This window comes from Nannospalax galili, unplaced genomic scaffold (assembly GCF_000622305.1).
Source record: "Nannospalax galili isolate Female #2095 unplaced genomic scaffold, S.galili_v1.0 scaffold87, whole genome shotgun sequence".
Classification (NCBI taxonomy): domain Eukaryota; kingdom Metazoa; phylum Chordata; class Mammalia; order Rodentia; family Spalacidae; genus Nannospalax; species Nannospalax galili.
The window spans coordinates 12325961-12352042 of NW_008360320.1; the positions used below are offsets into that span (position 1 = coordinate 12325961).

Genomic DNA, 26082 nt, shown 5'->3' on the forward strand with positions numbered 1-26082 from the left:
TCTCTCTCTCTCTCTCTCTCTCACACACACACACACACACACACAAACATATATAAATATATAAAGTGGAATAGCAGATATGTACACATTCCTGGTGATTGCTTCTCTATTCAAAATAGTGAAGAAACAGCCTAGATGTCCATCAACAGATCGACAATGGAATTGTGGAACATATACACATATTCAGTGTTAAAAGAATTAAATCCCAGAAGTTCAGGAAAATCAATAGAACTAGAAAATATTAGGCAAGGTAACTGTTTCAAAAGACAAATTTCGTGTTGTAGCTAGAGTTCTTTCGGGGTCTCTTGTGCTATCAGGCAAACCGTGTAACATATCTTTACGTGCATTTATTACTGTCCTGAGGTCCTGAGGGGAGGGAGGAGAGTCACTTACGAAGAAATGAGCGCCTTCCACCCCCCCCCCCCCCCCCCCCCCCCGCCGTTCTACACTCCTAGTTTGGGCCCTGCACTGCCCACAGTCATCACTAGCTTTTGCCCAGGCCTGGCCAGCGGTCTCGACCCAGGTCCATAAGTGCCAAATTATTCTGTCCTTGAATATGCCCCGCTGCGTGTTCCCCGCCTGTCGCCACCCGCTACCCACTACCCCGGGTTGCACTTGCGTCCCAAGATGGCTCCCAGCAGCCCCTCAGTTGTCCATCCCCCACGGCAGGCCCCGCCCCTGGGAGGAAGCAGCCACCTGTGGGACACATGTTCTTGACAATATGTGTTCTCTCAGAATCTTTATGTGATACGTATATGTGGAGATAAGTGCAGGTATTGGCTACAAACCTAGGTGGGAGACTACAAGACAGAAAAAGAGACTTGATAGAGGAGGCAAAAAAAAAAAAAAAAAAGCAAATGTGCCATGGAAGTACAAATGAGGCTCCACAGAGCTGGGTGGGTCAGGTGGAATGTGGGAGGGTGGGATGTGGAGGGGTAGAGGGTGGAGGTTCAAGAGGAAGTCAATCAATGGGGAAGTACAGGGAGAGACAATTAACAATAACTAATTTTGTTTGAAAATACTATAATGAAACAAATACTGTGTGTGTTAATGAAATACAGAGCAGCGGCATGAAGAGCATGGTAAGATAAAGTTTTAACTATGAGGAACTTTTCGATGTGGTGATGTTTGGATGTATTTAGCTGGCAGATTAACTGTAAGGGCTTGAGACTAAAAGCCACATTTTTAGATCCACTATTTAGGAAAACAACTGATGGCAATGTGGGGCGGCATGAGAAAAGCCACCGATTTGAGTAACCAGAATTTCCTTTAAATCATAATGAACTGTGACCGGAAAGTGGTTACAGCAGCAGGAGACACTGAACCACTAGGCAGGCAGCAACAGGGAAGCCGGAGGAGGAGATGTAAAGAAAGACCGTGTTCCCTGAGCCGATAAGTGCAATGAACTCACTCCTTTCCAATAATTCCATCGTCACAGGCACACAAATAGAGATCCTAGCTCTCTATTTCTGACTTTCCAGACATCAGCTATGTAATGTATGCCAGCAGAGTACAATTTTCCTGTAATCGGGATCCTTAAACTCCTAAATCAATCCCATAGCACTACACCTCCCAGCTAACGGCAGTAAGTCAAATTAAGTTTTCAATGGGAAACAGATTAGTTTTACTTTCACAACAGTGAAAGCTTTGAAGGATTTAAATACTTCAAGTATTCACCACTCAGTAATGAAATTCCATGTGTGAGCATGATTAATCTTAACAAAACCAAGTTTCCTATTTCAGAGTACAGTTATGAATAAGGAATATTTCCATCTCTTATTTATAAGTTTAATTGGAATTAGCAGACATGCAATATCATTCAATAATACTGTAAAAGAACTAAAAACATTGCAAAAAAACTGAAGACCTTATTTTTATTCTTATCTGTAGATAGGTTGGGAATAGAATGTATGAAGAAATTATATTTTAAAATAGGCATGGTGACACATGCCTTTAACCCCAAAACCCTGAAGGCAGAAGCAGGCAGATAGCTGTGCGATCAAACCCAGCCTGTTCTATGTAGTGAGTTCCAGGCTGTGGGGGCTATAGGGAGACCCTCTAAAGTACAGGTTGCAGGTTTAATTTTTATATCTGTATTAACTGAAGCTATTGGTTAGTATCCAAAAAGGCCACAATGTTTAGATTTTATGTACTTAATAAAATAATCATTTTATACTGAATATAAAGTTCTTTTAATGTTTAAACAGATGATGAAGCATGTAGGCTATCACAGACATTGATGTTTGCTCTATCTGATGCGTATCACTTGCTTAGAGAAATACTTTTCCAGGAAAACGAATAGCACTGAAGATCATTATGTTAAACAAAATAAGTTGGACTCGAAAAGACAAATACTACACTTTATCTCATATAAGTGTGTGTGTGTGTGTGTGTGTGTGTGTGTGTGTCTTGAAATTAGAAAGGATAACATAAAAAGATTGGGAGAGCTGAGGAAACATAGAGGGTGTAAAATACATTTAATGTTAATGCAGACATGGGACTATGGGGGAAGGAATGCTATCAGCAAAGGGGGAGGGGTGGGTATGGGCAGAGGGCATGATGTGTTGAAATGCCATCACCATACTCATTATGTTGTATGGTAACTTTAAAACTTAGTCATAAATATGGAAAAAGAAAAACATTTTTGATATTTTGTCCATTTAAAAGTAAACAGGTAATAAATGGATCAGGTCACAACAAATCTTTCTTCAAACAGCAAAACAATAAACAACATCAATAGACTACCAAGAGTCATTCAGTTTATGTGGAATGTTGAGTACCATCTTGTGTGTGTGTGTGTGTGTGTGTGTGTGTGTACATGGGTATATTTGATTCACAATCAAGAATGCATCATAAATAACAGATAAAATGTGAGATTATCAAAATTTCAACAACCTGGGGGCTGGTGAGATGGCTTAGTAGCTAAGAGCATTGGTTGATCATGCAGAGGACCTGGGTTTGATTCCCAGAACCCACCTGGTGGCTAATTACCATCTGTATCTCCAGTACTAAGGGAATCCAATGCTCCAATGCCCCCTTGTGACATGGATGCACTTATGCACATGCAGGACACACACTCATATACATAATATAAGAATAATAAATAAAATTTTTAAAAATTTCAACAACCTGTAATTCATCAAGGAGAATAAAACTGCTTTAAGTAAGTGAATAGAATGATTTTAAGAAAATGTCATTAAAAATGAAGTACCATGTTCTTTATTCCATATGATTGATTTATATAGAGAAATCAAGTATCTGTGCCTATATGGAATTAGAGAGAATGGGGTGTCTGTTCTGTTGGTTCCTAAGTTGTTGAGACAGTGAATGCCCATGTAGGAAATGAGTCTAGATCAGTGAACACTGCCAAGCCAACCCACAGGTCAATACTCCCCCCATCTAGTCTCAACAGGCAAATCAACAAAGTTCTGAAATGTTAAGAGAATTTAAAAGAGCTTAAATGATATGAAAAAATGGAGAGCAAATTTTCAATTGTTTATAAAAATCTTTCAGTTTGAACACTTGTAAAATTGTATTCCTGTATACAAATTTTACTCAAATCACATCAAAACTTCCTTAGGGTCAAAGGATGTGGGAGGTAGAGACGTTGGGGTGCCTCTTAAGGCTTAGAAAAGCTTTGGGATTTCAGAGAGCTGTCCGAGGTGCCTGAACTGAAACCTCATTTTAATTAATAACCAGGAAACTTTCACATGACCCCAGAATAACACATGTGGTGGGTTTTAACCTTATTCATGAGAGAACTGGAACATTAGTTCCTGGCCCTCTTTCCCACTGTTATAGCTTACACAAAGATTTGTTTTCAAAGCACATGTTTTTGTTTGAGATAGAAATTAAAGCTCAAAATCTCAAGGTCAGTCAACCTGCTGCTACTAAACTTATGTGCAGTTAAATCATCTTTTGTGGGTTTGGGGTAATAATAAGCAGCAATAAAGCGTAGATAATTTGCATCTGGAAGAAAAATTGGATCCAGCCAGACAAACCCAGTGTGACTGTGCCCTTTAAAACAAAGGCAATCCAACTGCCTGTCTAAAATATACTAATTCATCTGAGCTTAAATAAAGTCCCAAGTAGATCATTAACTGTGTGTGGGTTCTCATGTCAGTTGACCCACTTTCTAGTCACAGAATAATTTATGTATTTTGTAAACAAAATTTAAAACCAATAATGCCTCAAAAAAGTTAGGGTGCAGATTTGGTGTTTCAACACTAAAGAAAATAGATGTTTGGTGCTTACTGTCATGTTAATGAACACATGGCATTTTTTGTCATGAGTCTAGGGGATGGATGGTGTCTGGTGCTAGAAGGTTTTCTGATTGAGTCTACCACGCCTGGTGCAGTGGAATAAATTTCTATTCCATCTCTTCACTTTGGTTCAGACAGCTAATAATTTAGGGAGAACATTTCAGAATGTTATTGACTTATGGAAGTGCCAGATGTGAGCAGGTGTCACTTTACATGGTGGCTGGTTGAGATAACACAATGCTCTCCTGTTTTTCACATCCTAGTTGGATGTATTGGACAGACTGGGAAGAAGATGAAATAGATGACAGCGTGGGAAGGATCGAGAAGGCTTGGATGGATGGCTTCAATCGTCAGATCTTTGTGACTTCAAAGATGCTGTGGCCAAACGGTTTAACTCTGGACTTTCACACCAACACATTATACTGGTGTGATGCCTATTATGATCATATTGAAAAAGTGTTTCTGAATGGAACTCACAGAAAGGTAAAAGACAAATGCTGCTGGGTTTTTTGTTGTTGTTGTTGTTATTGTTTTGTTGGGGTTTTTTTTTTTTTTGTTTGAAACAGGGTCAGCCTATAGCCCCCGCTGGTCTGGCCATGGGCTTATTCCACAGAGCCTTGTTGTGTTGTGTTAAAAATACTTTCAAGTTTATTTTTACCCCTCTGAGGTGGCTGCCAATAGTCTCCATGGGGTGGCTGAAGGAGGCTGAGCATTAAGCTGTACAGCTGGCACTGGCTTCCTGGAGACCAGACCCAGTTCACTGTGGAATGCCAGGATTTGTGGAATTTTTAAAAGAAGCTCTCGAAATAGGAGAGCTGTTTTTAAATGCAGCCTTTCTACATTATTGATGGATTTTCTATGACCAAACAACCCCACTGTATTTAAATACATTCCATATTTGCAGCTGAAATTTAATGCATGCATTATGAGAAAATAATTATACTGCATTTTTGAGTAGAAAATTGGGTGTCTCTGAAACTAAAATGTGTGGTAGGGGTGAGCTGAACTTCAAAGTGGTGGGTATGAATAAAGATGAATTTGCCTCATTTGTTGGAATCATTATAAAATGATTTGCTATTGTGTAGTAATACTAAGGGACTATGTAGTTGAGGGTAAGACAGAGGCACAGCTGACCAAACATCACTTCAGTGCTTAGTCTTGAATCACCTAATCACCCACAACAATGGGTAGTGGTGTCAGCTGTGAGGTAAATGGTGAAGAAGTAGAAAGTTAGACATTTCCAGAATGCTTCCATTGTGATTACACTTTCATCCTTTCTGGAATAAAATACTGAAGAGTGGGTTAAGCCTATTCATTATGTATTCTTTCTGAGAAATGACTAGTACTTCAATCAGGTAAGACTGTTTCAGTCATGGGTTAACTCAAATGGAGCTGAAAACGTTTTCCCCAGAAAAATAAATCCTACTGAGATTTAATCTGATGTCATGTATTTACCATGTACTAATTAAATATTTATGATTCCTTTGAAAATGAAAATGTTAGTATATATACAATATATAATCAAATTATGCACACACACATTCATGGCTGTCAATTTAGCCTATGCTATATTATCTCAAATTTTCAGTATATGATAATTTAATCAAATAATTATTTTAAAGGTGCACAATTTGAGATTTACTCTTAAATTATATAGACAAGTTCTTTGATTCACCAATATAAATTGAAGTAATAAAGTTGCTTTCATATAACATACAAAACGATTTTATAGATGGTGAAAGGATTAAAAAAGTGGGGTCATTATTTGAAGTCTAATGTACTCCCCTTCTATAATCTCTATGTGCAGCAAGACTTGAATCTTCATCACATGATGTCTTCATTTCAACATTAGCACATCATACGCAGACTATAAAGGAATGCATGAAAATAATCAAACTCAAACTTAAATCAGCTTTATGTAGACCATCTGCTTCTATCTCTGCAATTAAAATATTTATTCCTTTCCTGCCATTTTCTATTTTTTTTTCCAATTTTTATTGGCCCAATTGACCTAGAAAACTGCCGGAAACACCATTCAGAGTTCCAGTCAAGTATTTCCTTCTACATGGCTATTGGATGAACAACACATGTGTGTGTCTGTCTATGTGTGTGCATGTGCACAACAATTATTCAGCCCAACTTTATAAAAGATGGATGAAAGTTAGGCAAAGTCATTTTGATGCTTGCATCCTTGATCATATATATAGTGTTATTAATGAGAAAATGTGAACAGATGTTTAGACTGTTTCATATAAATTCCATTCCAAAACCCCAGAAAAATATGCTCTCATTGCAAAATCCCATTTGAAAATCTATATTCAGAGAAAGTATAAGTTAAGACTTCAGTTGGAGCCTTATCTGGTATGCTTATGTGAATATTACTGTCTTTAAATAGCTATGTCTGTGAAGGTAGTTTTCATTGCTCACATTGTGTCTAATTTTGCAGATTGTTTACAGTGGAAAAGAGTTGAACCATCCTTTTGGATTGTCACACCATGGGAAGTATGTTTTCTGGACTGATTACATGAATGGTTCCATTTTTCAACTAGATTTGATAACCAGTGAAGTAACGTTACTGAGGCACGAAAGACCTCCCCTGTTTGGACTTCAGATTTATGATCCACGAAAGCAACAAGGTATTAGAAACCGGATGATGCTGCTTCTCAGTTGCACATATAATAATTCTTCACTGTGGTTGCTGAATGCTCTACTTTGACAATGTTAATGGTTTTATTAAGAGTGTATGTCCAGCTCACTCTAGACTCAATCAAATTTTAAAAGTTAGTTATCAGAAAAATGTCTTTCTTATGGTTTTAAGAGCCTGATTGAGCAACTTAGAGGATTCTATTTGATAGAAATCCCAGGTTTTCCCAAGCATACCTTTTTTATTTCATTTCAGTTTTGCTGAAAAAATGTTCTTCTCTTTAAAATTTATTTTTCTTTTAAATATATGTGTATGTGTGTGAGCCTGTGTGGATTAATGTGCAGCATGTGTAAGCAGCAGCCTTCAGAGACCAGGAGAGAGTGTCTGATCCCCTGGAACTGATGTTCCAGGCTGTTATGAGTTCTCAGGTGGGTGCTGGGATCCAAGCCCTAGTCCTCTGCTAGAGCAGTATTTGCTCTTAACCACTAAGTCATCTCTCTAGGCTCCAAAATGTTCTTCTTTATTCAAAACAAATTGTTATCAAAAAGCAGTACAGTGAGCACTGAGAAAAACTGACTTGCTTTAAGAGGAAGACATGAATAATCGAAAAACGTGCATTACAGACACAAAAATGCTATTTTAAAAACAATGTTGGTAGAGTCATCTGATCTAGCTCTATGTGTATTTAAAGGATGTGTGGTTATTTTAGATGATTTGAATTGTAACAGTCTACAACAATATTCGTGTTATAACAGATAATAATGTTCTGTTTTATTTTCATGTTATTAATATTTATTATGCTACAATTATCATGGCTCATAACTTAGATATTTAGCAGAGAAAAAGCTTAGTGAATTGTGTAGTAGATTTTTTATGAGTTTAAATACTTGCTATCCCATTTATTCAGATATAGTTGTAAAAATTTAATGAGCATACATTTTAATAAATTTAGGATGATTAAATTACGTCCTCAGTTTTCTGATACATATATTGTCAATATGGATTCATACAGCAATAAGAGCTTTTGAAGATATTTGAACTGCATTTGTTGTCTTAAAGTACATTATTTCATTCCAGAGCCTCAATCTTTTACAACCTATTAAAATTGTTCATTGAAATGCAAATGCAATTTTATAAAAATCATGACAGTGCATGAAATGTTAAATTTTAATTAGTAATTCAAGAGTAAATGATCTTTAAGAAATACAAAAATGATATTAATTGTAATAGGATGTGGACAACATATGAGGAATGGACAATGTTGCCTGGATAGAGCATAGGCTAATGACTGGTCACATTCGTACCAGTCACACTTCTTCACAGCACCGCCCTCCGTCCTCTCCCCCTCCACCTCCTCTCCCTCCTCTCCCTTCTCTTTCTTCCCCTCCCCTACCATCCCCTCCTTTCTCTTCTGTCTATGTCTACCCATGCACTGGAAACTTGTACTTACCTGAGAAACTGTTGTTCTTGTCATCCACATTGCTAACTATGAAGCTTTTAAGCTTAATTCACTCAACTGTTCTTCAAAAACTCTCCATGCCATGCACTAATACAGTAATTCTAATTCTGGAACAATTGGGAGGAATAGAAATATTTTTATCCAAGAACAAACACTATCTTGAACTGGACAGTGAAAGTTGCTATTCATGTATTTTTATTTCCTATTTGAATTTTTAATGCATTTGTTACCAAGGTAAGTTAACCTCTAACTGTATTTTAGAAATATTAAAAAAAAAAATCTTTCTGTGAGTTCAAGGCCAGCCTGGTCTACATAGTGAGTTCCAGGACAGCTGGGACTACAGGGAGACCCTGTCTCAAAAAGACCAAAAAAAAAACCAAAAAACTTTTTGTCCTTGCTAATTGAACTTTATTTTAGCTTATGCAAATAAGTTAAAATTTAAGAACATGAATTTAAACAAAAATCTTATTTTTTTTTATTAAGAACGATAATTGCAATTATCAAGACAAAATAATTTTAGTAAGAGTTACTTATCACTTTGACATATTGGATGTATTATTGGGACATTGAGATATTGAGCAGTCCTTCTTGCAAATGAGATAAAATCTAGATAAATATTATAAAAAATGAGTTATATTAGCTTAAAGGTAACATAAGGCAACCAGCTCTGAGATGGGTGCCGTATGGATTTTGTGCATGGGGATATGAATACATTAGTGACCGGTTCCCTTGAGAGTTATAACCAAATTTTAACAGTGTGTTTGAAAAGCAGTTATTTCATCATGTTTTGCAGATAATTTTATATGAAATATGTACAAGTTATGACATCAAGCAACACTATCTCATGATCTCCATCTTTATCAGAAATACACTGGGATGTTAAAATAGAGAAATCCAGGCCCTTCTCATGACAGAGAGGGAATTATTCTCATTAATTTAACTTTTGAATTTCTATTAAAGCAGTCCAAATACTGGCTCATCATTTTCAGTATGTAATATTCAAATAAAGGGAATGTAATTCAAACTTTGAATCATGGTAATCTCTCTAAATACTGAAAATTCTTATTCAATGTGAATATACAGCATGCCATTGATTTAAATGTATATTTAGCATATACCTTTAAAACAAAATATATTGGATGTAGTCAGAAGTTTCTTAATTCTCACTGTTTCAATCATGTATTCTCCAAAATATTGTGAATTAATCTTAATTTTCTGAAGTATGGATGCTACTAAATGTTGAATATGCAATTTAATGCTGTACATATTGTGAATATGCAGAGAGAGCCTGAGTGCCATGTAAAGTTATACCTTTTTTATACCAAAATAATTGAATAAGCATGGCTGTGTCTGGAAACTGCTTGAAACATTTCTACATTCCTATTAGAAGAAGCCTGAGCTAAGATTAATAATCACCTCCCTAAGCTTAGATATGGATGCAACTGCATGAATTATTCTCTGCCTTAGCTTTGAAGTGTGTTTTTAAAAACGGTTTAATTGAATTTTTGCACATTTCATACAATAAATCTTGATTATATTTAGAACCCCCTCCCATATTTGCAACTCCTCCAAAGGATCCCTCTCCAGATTTCATGAATTCTGTCATATCTTTTAAGGTCTATTGAGTCAAATTTGTGTCCCCAGGTGTCCCTTAAATAAGAACAACTCTCTCTTACCTAGTAGAGATAAGCTGCCAATAGTTCCTCAGCTAAAGTTGGGACTTCTTACTCATTGTCACACTTCCATGCTGGGCTTTTCTCTAGCTTGAGTTTGCATTGAGCACACACACACACACACACACACACACACACACACACACTTTCTATTTATCATCTCTACTAGCTATCTATCTATCTGTCATCTATCTATCTGTCTATCTATCTATCTATCTATCTATCTATCTATCTATCTAGATATAGATATATTTGTGGGGTATTTGTGGCATATAGCACCAGAGTGGGGGCCTTTTCTCACAGTGCTCTCCATGGAAATTCTATCCCTTGCTTCACAAAGTACTAACCCAAATTGTTAATTAAGTCATATTATCGACACTTACACTTTAACTATTAATTTATGCTTAGTCATTTAATATTTGTGGCTCACGTAATTAAAGCTCCTAGTGTTAAATGTTTTACTTCTAATATAATAAAACATTGTATATATTGATACCTTAAAAGGGTAGCTATAAGATGACCTGATAATCACTCTGACAACTGCACTGCAAGTGTTTAACAGTTCTATATAAGTTGAACTGAGATAGAACTCTGTAGCTAGATTTTCTCTGTCTCTCTGTCCCTGTCCCTGTCTCTGTCTCTCTCCAATTCTGTCTCCTTTCACCTTTCCCTTTCTTCCTTTGTCTCTCTTTCCTTCTCCCTCCCTCCTTCCTTCCCTCCTCCTTCCTTACTCCCTCCTACCTACCCTCTTACCTGACTTTTCATGCGGTCCTGGGGTTTACTGTGTTCCCAGGCTGACCTGGAACTCACAATAGTCTTCTTATCACTGTCTCCCAAGTGCTGAGATGACAGGAAAGAGCCCCTACTCCTTGACAGTACATTTTCTTTTAACATTTACTTATTTATTTAATTTTATATGTGCAACTAATTTGCATTCATGTATCTAAATGCACCATGTGTGCGTAATGACAGCAAAGATCAGAAAAGGGCATCAGATTCCCTGGAACTGGAGTTACAGAAGGTTGTTAGCAGCCATGTGGATGCTGCGAATCCAACTCGGGTCCTCTGCAAGAGCGGCCAGTGCTCTTAACTGCTAATCATTTGCTCCAGCCCCCAGAGTACATTTTCTTAATTGTTTTTTCAATTTGTAAGAATAAGTGATGTCTGGGCTGGAGGGATAGTACAGCCATTAAAGGCTAAGGCTAAGGCCAAAACATGAAAAATAAGTGATGTCAAAATTCTGATAAAATTTATTTTGTTTTAGCTCAACTTTTATAAACCATATCCCCAGCCTTTGGTATTGTCTGAGATTTACTATGAGTGTTTCACGTAGGTTCATGAATAACATCTTCATAAATTACACTTTTTTTGTGCTTCATCAATACGTCTGTTTTTCAAGTCCTCTGGTCCAATGCTTTTGCTAGTGTATGCTGTATATTTCCTGATACCAGCAAGCTTCTCATTCTAAAGATTCACCGATAGCTTATGACTCTTGGAAGCCCCAGCACACTCACATGCCAGTATACTTATTACCCAGTAGAAAACATCCTCCTGTCCTATCACATGTGCTTGCGTATTCAATGGGGCTCTACTTTTACATTTCAAGAGTAATGTTCTACGTCTCAAAGAACTCAGGCTCACTGCTGTGAGAATAATCTGGGGTAATGTCCAAATTAGACACAAGTCGACCTCCTTGGCCCCTGGTTCGTAGGCACTTAGACTTAGCACCCAGACCTTCTCCAGCCAACATACATTCCAAATGCCAAAGAGCATTTTGGAATGTTCTTAAATTCCAAAGCAACGTACATTCTTAAATGTTTCTGAATGCCATTTCTATTCAGAAAGAATGTTGACAGCATTCATGAACATGGAATCTATACAACACATCTGTGCATGTGTTTATGCCTATGTACATCTCATGGGAAGAAGGTATGCCTGAAGCTCAGTGTGGTGGCACACACCTGCAATCCCAGCACTCAGGTGGCAAATGCAGGAAGACAGAGTTCAAAGGCATCCTGGGTAGCACAGCCTTCAAAATAAATTATTTCAAAAACCTTCATAAACTTCAGCTGGCTAACCTCAGTTGGAATCTGAGTTCTGTGACAAATTCTTTTCTCTTCTTCTGCAGGTGACAATATGTGCCGCATAAACAATGGGGGATGCAGCATGCTGTGCTTGGCCATTCCAGCAGGCCGAGTGTGTGCTTGTGCTGACAACCAGCTTTTGGATGAAAATGGGACAAGTTGCACATGTAAGCTTCATTTCTTGTCATACCCATTGTGAGTGTGGGCTTTTTCCCACCATGAAGATAAAAAATAAATGGATTTAGCTGGATTAAAAATCAAACTTGCAAGGAGGAATTCACACGATTGCTTTGATGTAATTCCTTTCTAAACTTTATTAGGTGACTCAGTTCCTAACACAAAGGGAACAATGGTAAAGATGTAATACTGCATATTGTCCTATCTTGCTGCTTGTAATTCAGTAGAACATTTAAATATGTCTATGTCACAGAAATAAATCTATCTTGATATCACATATCAGTCTAACCTTCAGCAGTTGCAACTGAAACCACATATTTATTAATTAAACAGATGTTACATGACGATTGTTTGCCTTAAAATGACTAGATGGCTTATCAGGTCAAATATATGTTACTGGAGGTAAAGAGAAAGGAGGGAGGCTAAAAATAGACTTCTAAGGAATTCAAACACCAAGAAAGCAGAGAATTAACTGGACTGGTTGATTTGAATTAAAGACAATTTTATTGGCTTTTGCTCACATTGTACTGCACTTAATATTCCAAGGTGATTTTCTACCCTAAATTGTCTCTTAATCACAATAATAGCCATAATATTATGCATGTATTGATTACTAAAGCAAAGCTTTTGGAATGACTTAAATCTCAAATTGTGTCATAAGGCTCGCCAATAGAGACCCAAGAGAAATGAAGCTAATAAGATGCATGTATGTATGTATGTATGTATGTATGTATGTATGTATATGAAGAGATGAAGGATTAGGATAAGGAGTTGGTTGATATGATTACAGAGTCACGAGATGATGGCTTCTCTTTCTTTGTTACAAGTATTACGCTTTTGTTCCTATTTTGTTGCTGTTTATGAGAAGAGACTTATCAAAACCCATCGTTTTCCAACAGACAGGTAGTAAGCATGCTTTTCAACAACTGAAATTGGGTCATATGGCTTTCTGGGCTTAATTTCACCTAAGTCACTGGCAGCAAAGGTGTGACAATATAATATTCTTATCAAGGATTCACTTAGTTATGGTTTTCTGTCATAATACAGGACCTTCTATTGACCTAAATAGATAATTCTGACATTTTGAGAAGATTGAATAAAGCACACATATACACACATATGACACACTGACACAAATAGGCACACATAGGCACAGACACACACACACACACACACACACACACACACACACACGATTCCATCAGATACTCTCTTAATGTTTGTTGCATTGATAGACTCTCTCAAGATGGGAGATAGTACTGAAAATGATTTCTCCTCCTCCTCCTCTTCTTTTTTTTTATAGATACAGATTTACAGATTTATAGACTTATAGTCTTCACTGCAGAAGTCAAAGACCTATTTTCTTACCTGAAGACAGACAGATTTCTAATTTTCAATTACATAACTCAAAGGGTATCCTATATGAATCTCTAAATCTAATCTTGTTGAACTTGTACAACGTTAAATTCCTCCTGGGACACTATCATCTATAGAATGATCAGGAGCCCAAACTCTTAGAGATCTTGTAACTTTGTTTTTTTTTTTTTCATCATAGGAAATCAAGGGGAGGTATATTGGTGTATTTATCAGATATTAACATCAAAATTGCATTTTAGCATGAAACTTTATAATTAGTGCCTTAATTTGAATTATGTGGATCATAATTATATGGATCATTTGCGTTGTAATTATGTTTCCTGTTTTCTTCTTTCTTATGCTCAATTAAGAACTTATAGATTGCTTTTTAATTAAATCTACATTGGTATGAATATAGAAAAGATTAATAAAGTAAAAGACAGCATATAGAAAAGACAAAATAGGAAATCATAGGAAACATAAGCATAGAATCAGCTAGGATAAGCACTGAGATAAGCAGAAATAAAATATGAACTTGGATACACAGGAAACAAAGGGAAAGGAAATACCACAGAACAATCTAAAAGCAGACTCGTGCCAGGAACTTCATCAATACTTTAATAAACTGTAGTTATTATATAATTTTTTTATTTCTATATACCTTCTCATGACTCAAAATATATGTGTGGTTGGTTAAGAATCAGTTCTTCATCTATTGTGAGTTCAAAGTTTGCTCCCTTCCTACACTGCAAGTGGAATGTGGAGTAAGAGATTCACTGGACACAACATTGTCCCTCTCCTAGGGCTGTAGGCATTAGAATAATTCTGTAACTGAGAGGAGACGTATCTGCCACCCTAGAGGTACACATAAAGCAAGCCTAGACATATCTTGTACATCATGTAGTCAGTGACAAATGCTTCTTTTCTTCTTCCCATAAACACCTTAGGCTGAAATTTGCCTTTGCTTATTTACCTACTTTCCTATTCTTCATTGTTAGATGTCACCTGTTTAATCAAGTTTGCACTTCATATTTATTTCACCAAGATTAACTATGTTTAAATATTAGAAGAAAAAGGCATTTGGGGGTACTGTACTGTATTAGAAATGTCCCTGCCACTTTCTCAAAAGCTGTAAATAAGTCTTGAATATTGTTTGTCTGCAATAGTGACTAGAAGCTTCTCTTCATTTTGACTCTGGACTTTGATCCCATACTCTGCTTTATGTAGTACTTCTCTTGCTATAACTGCCAAACTAAATGAAAACAAAACATGTTCATTAGCTTCTTCGAAGCCAGTGATACAAATATCTTAAAAGACTCTAGCTGACCACTCACTTCAGCGGCACTTGGAATGTTCCAGACATGAAGCACATCTATGGGAATCAAGACACCAAAAAGATAAGAGTGTTTATTTCTGATCACTTCAGGGTATCACTGGGTGTCTCTATGAAAATAAAAATCTGGTTGTTTTTGGCTTGTAAGGAAAATATATTATATTCAGTGTTTATTACAAACCTGATGTTAAGAAATTTGTTATCAGAATTTACCAGTGTATAATCATATACAGTAAATTAGAAGAAATTTTTCTGAAACTGTTGGTTTCTTTCTAGTATCTCTAATTCATGGATAAATAAGGCAAACCCAAGGGAAAAGAAAGGTAATTTTGTCTATTCTTTTCACATTGAAAAATGTCGAATCATTATGCAAAAATAACTCCTCATTTCAGAACTAATTGTTATATTTGCCTGTTAAATCCCTATCTCTGTCTTTAAATAACACATGCAAACTGCCTAGGTTTCTTTGAAACATAGCATAGTTACTAATTTTTTAAAGAATACAAAGTGTTTTCATACACATTATTACAGTTTCTATTTATTTAATGAAAATATTGAACAGGATATGTTAGCTATAATGTCCTGATGAAAAATTAAAATGCAGAAATATGGAACATGGAGTTTACAGCTTTTAGTGTATAATGCAAACTGGGAACCAGCATGCCACTAACACCTCCTTGATGCCAATTTCTCTGGGCTCTGTATCAGTTCAGGCTAGCTCATAAAAGTAATCAACTGAGTTGCATAAGTAATCTCTGTCTACCAAATAACATGAAGGGAGATATTGCAACCAGTGAGACATGATTGAGAGATGGTCAGGTTAGGCAAAACACCCAGGATTTATTTTTTCTTAATGAATCTGAAACTTAAGGTTGCATGAGGAAAAGTATGTACTCACCAGAAAGCACTGGCATGTCACAGAATGGATTAAGGATGACTTCTAATGCCAAGTAAGGAAAGAATCAGGAGCCAGGGTAGATTCTACTGTTCTTGCAACTCTTTTCTATCATGACTGAATCCACTTAGAACTGGAATTGATGTTGGCTGTAACAAGGCAAATTGGCATGTATTACCTCTGAGCAGCACAGATAAAGCTAGTTGAGCAATGATTGGTTAAATTTATATTTCTCGTGACAATTATGGAGAGAAACAAGAAAAACAAAATTGAAAATGAGAATATACATAAATGATCTCTCCCAAAGAAATTAGGCTTTAGGGATGATATTTCTTATTTTATAAATCAGAAGGATTATTTTGGTTGAAGTAAAGAAATAGTAATTTCTCAAGTGCTTCTGTAGTTGCTTCAAAGAAAAGACAAATCTTTTCAATGTGTGGCACCCTCAGAAATGAAAGCCACTGAGATACTATTTATCCTGGGATAAGTAAGGTGTCAGCAATTCTCTGTGATCTTTACCAGCTTTTGGAATACTAGATTTAATCCTCTGTGAGACACGATGCTCTAGTGTGGTGAGCCATTTATCTGTTCAGTTGTGACAAGGCTTAGGTCCTGGGATATATGCAATCTAATGTGTAGTAAAAAGTCTAAGGCCATAAAAAGTTTAGAAGTCCCATTCAGCTGATATTTCCTGCCTTCTGTGCACAGTAACTCACAGATGGTTATACACCGCTTAGGTTGACTGCCCAGAAGACCGCTCTCTCTAATAAAAGGTCATCACACTGTTATCTAAAGGGAAAAAAGCAATAGCAGCATTTTCCATACTCCTTATATAACTGAGAGATATAATGGCATCTGATTAGCTACAACTTCAAGTGTTCTTACAGGTTTGTTCGTCTCCTTGCTCAAAACACAGTAAGAGCTTCCTTACTCCTAAACAAAGGAAAAAAATTTAAAAATAAACAAATAATGTGTTACAGAAACAATTGAATCTTCCTGTGAAGAATGTAGGGCAACATGAAAACTTTATAGTAATTTTGCTTTAGGACAAATGCTGATATGGCTGCGTCGTAGTAATTTTGATAGAGTGGACAACAAACCTATTAAGTAAGGAAGGGGACAGAACTTACTTTGGCATAGATCACTACACTAGTTTGAAACATGGAGAAGCAAATTAGAAACTCAGGCATTTATCAACATATACTGCAGCTTAACATACCTGGGTTCAGAATATATATCAAGTTCTTTTGCTAAGCTGAGTTTAAAATACAGAATGAGGGACAGGAGAAACAGCTCAGAATTTGAATTTTTTTTTCTGCTCTCCCAGAAGACTGGAGTTTGGTTCCCAGTACCCACTTGGGTTTGGTCCCAACCACCAATTACTCCAGCCCCAGGTAATTTGACATCTTGTTCTGTTTCTTAGGACACCTACAAATACACAGAAAATAAATAAATAAATAAATAAATAATAAATAAATAAATAAATTAGTGAACAAATGAACAAAATATGTGGCGTTGTAAAACCACAATAAAGGAAATAATATATTAAGAAGGCGTCTTCCTTTATTTTATTACAAGGTTTAAAAAAATAACTTTAATGGGGCTGGAGAGATACCTCAGTGGTTAAGAGTACCAGTTGTTCTTTCAGAAGATCTGGTCCCACATGGCAGATAACAACCATCTGTAACTCCAGTTCCAGGGGATCTGATGCCCTCATCTGTCGTCCTCAGGCATTACATGACACAGATGCACTTGCATGCAGGCAAAACACTAAGACACATAAAACAGAAATACATTTATAAATTAACATAATAACTATAGCATACACATTTGCCATTCTTTTGTCATGGAGAGTCAGGCATAGATCTTCAGATTCTGTAGTGCTATCAGGTTTCTTAGGAAGTATGAGAATGACATTTTATACCAGGCAAGTCATCATGATTCAAGTTACTTCACTTCTGAGCTTGTTTACATACTTGTTATTTTACACGTATCTTATTGCTGAGATCATGTAAACTGTCCGGGTGACAGAATTATAGATTTTTGCATTTGTATTCAAATTCACATTTCAAGGCACAGCTCTGAAGAACTTTGTGATTCCAGCACTTGCTAAGATATGGAAAGCAGAGCATGGCTGTGCTGAGACCCCCAGGTACTAGCTATGTACATTCAGCCACATAAAGCATTGGAACAAAATGATATACCTGGAGCTTTAACCAAGTGTTCATTTTTATCTTTCTATCTACACATCTGTTGTGTTTGCTGAACTCTTAGTGAGTCCATCCATGCTCACGGACAGCAAGAGAAAAGAAGTAGCTACTGATCTAGCAGAAGTGAAGTTGTTTTCCTAAAGAATTTATACAGTCCCCTGAGACAGAATCTCTCACTACAAAGCTAGAAATCTCCCTTAATTCCAATAAGTCAGGCAACAAATTACTTTTTGCATTAACTCTAAGCCCAGATTCTTTTAGACATTGTTCTCTTGAACACGTGGCATGGTTCTTCCTGTATTTAAGAATCTTAAGTGAAAATATCAGATTTGCAAAGTTATTCATACAGATTTTTGCAAGTTATAACAAGAATACTAATCTAATTTTGGGAAGAACTATTGTCTTTTATGTGATGCTCAGTGTATTTGTTTCCTCTTAATATTCTTTCTAAAATGTTTTGGTCTAGAAGTTATCAACTCGGATGCTGTTATAGATGACATTGCCACCTAGATATACATTGTTAGGTCAACTCTGGCAAACAGGTCATACATTTTGAATTTCTAAGCTGCCGTTTTATCCTGATCATCTCATGCATCAATGTGGCATTGTTAGTAGAAAAGCAACCTTATTTCATCAGCATGAACTCTGAGGGAACCTGGTAATCGGAACTGAGGATATGGTTCTTTTTTTTTTTTTTTTTTTGGTCCTGTAATTGTTGATCATATCTTGAAATTTTATATTAGTGCTAGAATCAACTAGTGAAGCTTTAAGTCTCAGAAGACTTTGGAAATAAAAATTCAGTACTTGAGAGTCTGGGAAGATGGCTCAGTAGATAAATTACTTGCTGGCAAATATGAGAATTAGATCCCAAGAAAAAGCCCAGCCCAGTAGGCATGGTGGCCTTGTGTAATCCCATCACTTAGAAGGGAAAGACAGGAGATGCCCTCAGCAAGCTAGCTAACTAAACTACCAGAAATAAGCAAGCTCTCAGTTCACCAAGAGAACTTGCCACAGTAAATAAAGCGAAGAATAATTGAGAAAGATTCCTAACATTACCTTCAGGCCTCCCTACCATGTACACACAGTGTACTCATATCTATGTGAAAATGCATACACATCACATATGCATACACATATTAAAAATAGAAAATTAACATATGAAAACACTCTTTACCATTATGCACTGAGCAGCAAAGTATTTTGGATTTAATTTTGATTAAATGCTAACAATATTGACCAGCATGAGATCCTTGGATTCTAGCAGATGACAAATGAGTCTTTCTTCAGACACAAAGGGCACATCAAGGAGCATAGACTCCACATTTATACCGGGCCTTTGTGATCTCTCCCTCAAGCATTCTGCTGGTATGCATAGCAACATTCAAGTGGATTCAGGAAACTGAGTGTTTTGGGGTGTCAAATAAAGGAAGTGATCTCTGGAAACCCTGCATTTCAAACTGCATTATCTAGAAATTCAACCCAATATTTCTACAGGAGGAAGACATTATCTATACTATTCTGATTAAGAACAGCAAATAAAATTAATTAATTAATTAATTAAACCTGCCCTCTAGATCGGTATTCATAATTTCTATCTATTAAGGCTGCTATCTATACTGTAAACATCCTTAAAAAACAAACTCAAGCTGGGCATGGTGGCGCACACCTGTAGTCCCAGCACTTGGGAGGCAGAGGCAGGCGGATCTCTGTGAGTTCAAGGCCAGCCTGGTCTACATAGTGAGTTCCAGGACAGCTGGGGCTACAGGGAGACCCCGCTTCAAAAAGACAAAAAGAAAAACCCAAAACAAACAAAAAAATCCAGCACAAAGCAGATACAAAATGTGAAGAGATACCGTGGGGAAACGGACAAGGGCTTAGAAAAATTGTATGCAAAATTTTAAAAATCAAAGTCATTTATAGACACATATAACACTATATATATATATATATATATATATATTAAGGACATGCATAAATATACATACATAATATTAGTAATACTTAAGATCAATATTTGAAACAGTAGCTGTGAAATGATAAAGCATACAAGGAGGTAAAGTCAACCTTTTGTGTTTTCATTTTTGTTATTTCTTGTTTGGATTCCACCACCCTCCACCCACGCACCCCCAATAGCGTACTGAAAGATGATCTTCAAGAAACAGCATCAGAGAAAAATTGCTGCTTTGATGTTTTGTTACTCACAGAGAAGAGGAAAGAATGTCCCTGTCAGCCCATGCACCCTTTGTTAGCCTACTGAGAGAGACAGAGAAACACAGGGTTACCTTTGTTCAAGCTGAATATTTCATTCATTATAGTGATTCTTTTTGGATTGAAATGAAGGCTGGACCCATGGCGGTAGCTTTTTGTTTCTGTTCCTACAGACTCCCAAGCCTCGCTCCTTGCTGTGCCACTCTGAAACAGTTTCCTGCAGGCCTGGCTCAAAAGTTATGTTTTCCCTTCCATTCTTTGCTACAAGGGAGAAACAAAGACCAAGGGAATGCTATGCTAAGGGCTGTGGAAGGACCACTTTTACTCTTTTGATACCCCTTGTGATTGAGCTGTGCATAAGTTTTATGTCAGTTTGGCAGCCCCCAGGAATTAGGAGAAATGAAATTTAAAGCCATTAGCATAGGATGAAAGAATCTCCTGGCAGTAAGATAGCCTGGGTAAGTCAAGGCCTTTTCAGTTGAAAAAATATAAATCATTTACTTCCATCATGAATTTTTGTGTCTTCTTAGGTTCTGCCCTGCTCACTCAAAGAGGGCAGAACATTAAGAGGACATTCAATTTATGATAAGTCACAATTACTTCAAGTCTGGACATTTAATTCAGTAATATGAGTTAGAGGTGGGAAATCCACCACATAGAGCCCAGAAATATTGATTAGAATAATATTTCTTTGAACCAGTGACTGGTCCTCTGTTTTTCTTGACCCGTCTTCAGTTCTGCACAAGAGATACAGCTACCAACCTTCTGCTATTGCTCTGCCTTTGTACCGTGACTAATTCTGCACTTCAATTATTTGTCATAGCGAAGTTTCTCACACGGATAAGCCAGATGATCGATGAACGCCCTTGGTAAAACAAAGCTACAAACATAAGAGAACGTAGTATTTTCCTGTTCTTTCTGTTTAGGTGCCAAGTTGGTTAAAAGATAACTTTAAGTTTCTTAGTAGAGTAATTATTGTCAGCAAAAATAAGTGCTCACATTTCATTGATGACCATCAGTACAAGTCTGGTTTTATATTTTCTATAAAGAGAAATGAGGTCATATTTATTCCTTAAATTTTTTTGTGTGTATTAAAGTACAGCAGTCTTTACTTAATGTGAAAATTGCTTTGTAAATTTCATGTGGATGTTATCTCTTCTGATGGGAAAGTATTTTTACATTCAAGCATCTCATTTTTATTGTACATATTTAAAGTAAGAAACATGCTGCTGTGATATACATAGTGAATGGACTGCTCTATCCAAACCAATTTACATATTCATCATTTCTGTTTGCTACCTTTTTGTGAGGATGTGTGACAAGGCCACCTGTAATCTGCTATTTGCAAATTTCTAGTACATAATACAATATTATAGTTATAGTCCTCATGTCATATCTTGGATGTGTTGACTTATTCAACTTACATTTTTGCAATTTTGCTCCTTTGACCTATGCCTCTTTCATTTTGTCTCCACCCACACCCATGAATTCAGCTTAGAAATGTGTGCGTGTATGTGTATGTGTGTGTGTGTGTGTGTGTGTGTGTGTGTGTGTGTGTGTATAATTTTTAAACAGATGGCTATCTTGCTATTTTGGACCATTGGATGAATGTGGAGAACAAGGTAAGTGGAGTAAGCCAAAGGGAAATACTGTGTGGTCACATTTCTATGGGGTGTCAAAGCCAACACTCCCTTTGAGGAGATTCACAGCTTAATCAATTTACATAGTTTCTACTGTTTACAAACCTCAATTTCTTTTCTCTTTTGTCTCTAGTTAATCCTGGAGAAATAATACCTCATATATGCAAACCCGGAGAATTTCGTTGTAAAAACAGACACTGTGTCCAAGCTCGGTGGCTATGTGATGGTGATGATGACTGTCTAGATGGGAGCGATGAGGACTCCGTCACTTGCTGTATGTTCTCAAATAATCTGAAACTATTTTCCTGAGTGAGTGTATGGATTACCAAGACACCCTGTGGAAGTCTGAAGCTATCTTTGATGTAAATTAACTTGGCTTTCTTTCCCAGTCATCTTTTGTTTAAGGTTAATCCATAGAGCACCTCCTTTCTATAGCTTTAAGGATTTGTATTTGTCATGTGTCCCCATCCTTTCCAAAGTCGGTGTTAAAGAGTGTGTCCAATCTAAGGGGTCTAATGGACACCTTTGAATCTGCAAATTTAAAAATATGGAAAATGAATTCAACCTCCTTCAAGATTGAATTATTTGCACAGACGGTCACATTTCACTGCACTACTTTTTGGCAACAGGTACTTGAATAAATTCAAGGAAACAGACATGAATTTGGAATGCATTGTTGACTAGCTTCACTGGTTCAAGCCATGGTTAAAGACACATATGGGAGACTCAGATAGACACAGAGTATCACGTTTGTACCTGTGGCTTCCATTTAACTTTTTATTGTGTACTAAAATAGGAACATTTTCATGTTTTGGTGAGAATAAAGAAATTCACACTTTGATGATCTGAATGATTTTAAGAGAAATAAAATGAGTTATATAAAGAAAGAGAGGCATGCATTGAGCAAATGTGTCCTTAATCATTACATTTGACATAGGTACATAGCTACATAGTCTAAAAATTTGATTCAAATAATGACATTTTTTTCAGGTTAAAGTGACTGAACTAATTCAGAGTTGACATTACTCAGGTTTTTAATATGTTTTTTGAAATTTGAACATGAAAATAAAATTTTGAAGATACCTTTAAAAGAATAGAGAAAATGGACCTGCTTATTTATATCATGTAACCATTTGTGCTTTGGATCAAGAATATACATTTTTAAATCATTTTCCAATATTATGCTGTTCATGGTGCATAAATGATAATTAAAGCATGGACACACACTACTTTCCCTTGAATTCCAAGCATGAATGGTTACCTTAACATTATTCATTATTTTCATTTAACATCTGTGTGGTCTCACAAAGTGGATGCTAAGTTGACACAATAATCAACAGTTTTTCTGAGGAAAGAGCATTTAGTCTGAGGCCCAATGTTGTTTTGCTAATGCTTTACACAGGCGGCATGTGACTTAGTGCTTGAGTTAGCTTCCCCTCTCCTACTGGATGACGTTATCACTTGTCGTTCTATGAACAGTCACTGCAATTGGTTCCTTGCAGTCATGGGCACCCAGTACCTGTGCAGAGGACAAATATTTCACCGATGCTTTCATCTGTGCCACTGTGTCACACAACCTAGAAAGGAAACTCATCTTGCTAAGTATAGTATTCAAATTTCCAGTCATTATACTCTTCCAGAATACAATCGTTTCTTGCTATTACATCACCAAAGCCAAGGGATTTTTCTAAGTTCCTATATCTCATCTTCCATTGATATCCAATTCTATCTATAAATGTCTTACCTCTTGCAACTAAATTTCATCTTTACTGTATCTCAGTTTTCACTCACTGAATTAGGCCCTGCCTTCAGTTACCAAGTACTTCTGTTATCTCCACCAGTCCCTCCCTTAAATAAGCTTCTAGAATAGTTCTAACAGGATCAAATTCGTGTTAGTGTAGTAACTTAACTTTCTGACTAGCCTATGAGGTACCTCAGGTTATGTCTTACATGGAAATGTTTGGCCTGTTGTCCATTACAAATTTATTTACACTTTTTGTTCTTACCGAGTTGAATTACAAGTAGCTCTCAAAAACTGTTTCTCGTTTTTCTTTATGACACTGAACTGAAAATTCACAGTGTATGGAATTCATCATATCTTCTCATTGCCTTCTTATGGAATTATTTTTACCCGCCAATACATCTCAGTACAGCCTAGTTAGATATAATAATTTATCTCCTGTATAGTCCTTTATTATAGTAGTTGTCAAACTATATTGCGATAGTGTGCTTCTTTATCAGGTGCATCTATAAGAAACTAATATCTCCCTGAGGAGGCACAGTAGGTTGTAGCATATACAAAGCATCAATAGCAGCACAGAGATCATGGCCCTGGGAGGATTTATGACTAAATAAACAAGGAAGTACAGAGCAGTCGTCTCGGGCCACCTGGCAGGACATCCTTTATGAGCACTGCAGCTATTCTGAGCAACATTTTTTTTTCTGGGTTTCATGGTCACTATTCCGATATTAAACAGGCAATTTCAGAGGACTATTCTGTATGTTAATCACATCTAGAATATAGTTTTATCATTTACTAACTATCCTTCAATATTTCATCTCTGTGTTTGAATTTCTACTTATTTCATCAATGAAAATGGAAAAGAGGCTTGAGATCCCTCTGTAGCCTAGGGAGGCCTTGAACTTGAAATCCTCCTGCTTCAGCCTGCTCACTATGCAGGATTGCAGACTGCTGTAAATGTCCTTGGTGGTGTTTCTCTAGCGTGCATATGCATAATCCTAATGCTTTAAAATGTTGACTTCTGATATTTGCAAAAACTTTATTGTATATGGGCAGAAAATGTGCACCGTGCTCAAATACAAGAGAGTAACTTTTCTTTCTTTCCTTTTCCTTTGCATGAATAAAAACTCTCCATAAAATATCAAAACCAATTTATCACCACAATAATTTAAAGAAAAACTGTTTTATAGGAACATACTGAAAGTGCATATATTTGCTATGAAGCAAAATAACCAAATAGTAATTTTCTCAATTAAAAAAAATTATTGAGCTTTTTAAATTTAATACAATAGTTCTTAGTCAAATTTAGACTCCCTCCCCAACCCATGCTCCCCCCCCCCCAATGTGCTCTGCCATACATGTTAAATCATATCCAGTCAGGCATTTGTGCCCAGATGTCCTTCAGTGAAAATTCATCCCCTGGAGTCTAGTCAGCCTATCATTGGTAAGCCCTACTATCATTCACCTAGTAGTAATCAGTCTCCAATAGTTCTCAATCTAGGGCCAAACTGCCACCCATTTTTCTCCCTCCACTCTGGGCCCTTGTCTGATTGAGTTGGCATGGATCCTGTGCTTCATGCCACCGTTGCCACGAGTTCATATGTTGAAGCTTCCAGTGGCCTGAAACCTTCTGCTTCCAATGTGCATGAACCAGCCCTGGCTCTTATAATCTTTCCTCCCCCTCTTTTGCAATGGTTCCTGAACCCATGGATGGATGAGGTTTAATATAGGAATCCTATTCAGAGACACACACTCTGCAGACTCTTATTCTTTAAAACCTGGCCAGTTGTGGCTTTCTGTGTGCATCGCACTCTGCTGTATAAAGAAATTTCACTGTGGGAGTTGAGGGATTCATTAGTTTTCTCTCTACCTCTCATTCCACTATGTTCCATGAACCTTAGGTGTAGAGGTTCAACTGTAGATGTTTTCATCATAGAGAAGTACAACTACTGCATTCTTTAAAACAATGTTGAAATTGTGGAGCTAGAGAGATGCCTCAGTAGTTAAGAGCACTGGCTGCCCTTACAAAGGATCTTGGTTCAATCCCCACAACCCACATGACAGCTAACAATGGACTATAACTCCAGTTCCAGGGGATCTCATGCCCTCTTCTGATCTCTGTAGGCATTGCATGACATGGGTGCACTTAAATATTGCAGGCAAAACACTCAAACACAGAATTTGAAAAAATATTTTTAAAAAGAATGTTGAAATTGTAAAACAGATATTGAAGAGCTTGCATTAGGATCCTGGGAAAATATATTTAGAAGGTTAAGGTGAAAAGCTCCCTACTGTGCTTAGATATTGGAGTTTTAAGGCTCTGCTGTGTGCAGCTTCCCATATGGGGCTTGCTCTCCTTGTCAATATTGTTTGTAGTTGAATGCTTATTCGTTGTTCATG

At 36.7% G+C, this 26082-nt stretch overlaps 1 protein-coding gene across 1 annotated transcript in view; it reads left to right on the top strand.

The window, feature by feature from the left end:
- Lrp1b (LDL receptor related protein 1B) overlaps positions 1 to 26082 on the top strand; it is a 2166816-nt gene that overhangs the window by 1255531 nt on the left and 885203 nt on the right. The window contains exons 13-16 of the mRNA XM_008825194.2: positions 4526 to 4745; positions 6709 to 6898; positions 12167 to 12289; positions 22075 to 22215. Of these exons, the coding sequence (XP_008823416.1) occupies positions 4526 to 4745; positions 6709 to 6898; positions 12167 to 12289; positions 22075 to 22215 (674 nt within the window). The remainder of the gene's footprint in view (positions 1 to 4525; positions 4746 to 6708; positions 6899 to 12166; positions 12290 to 22074; positions 22216 to 26082) is intronic.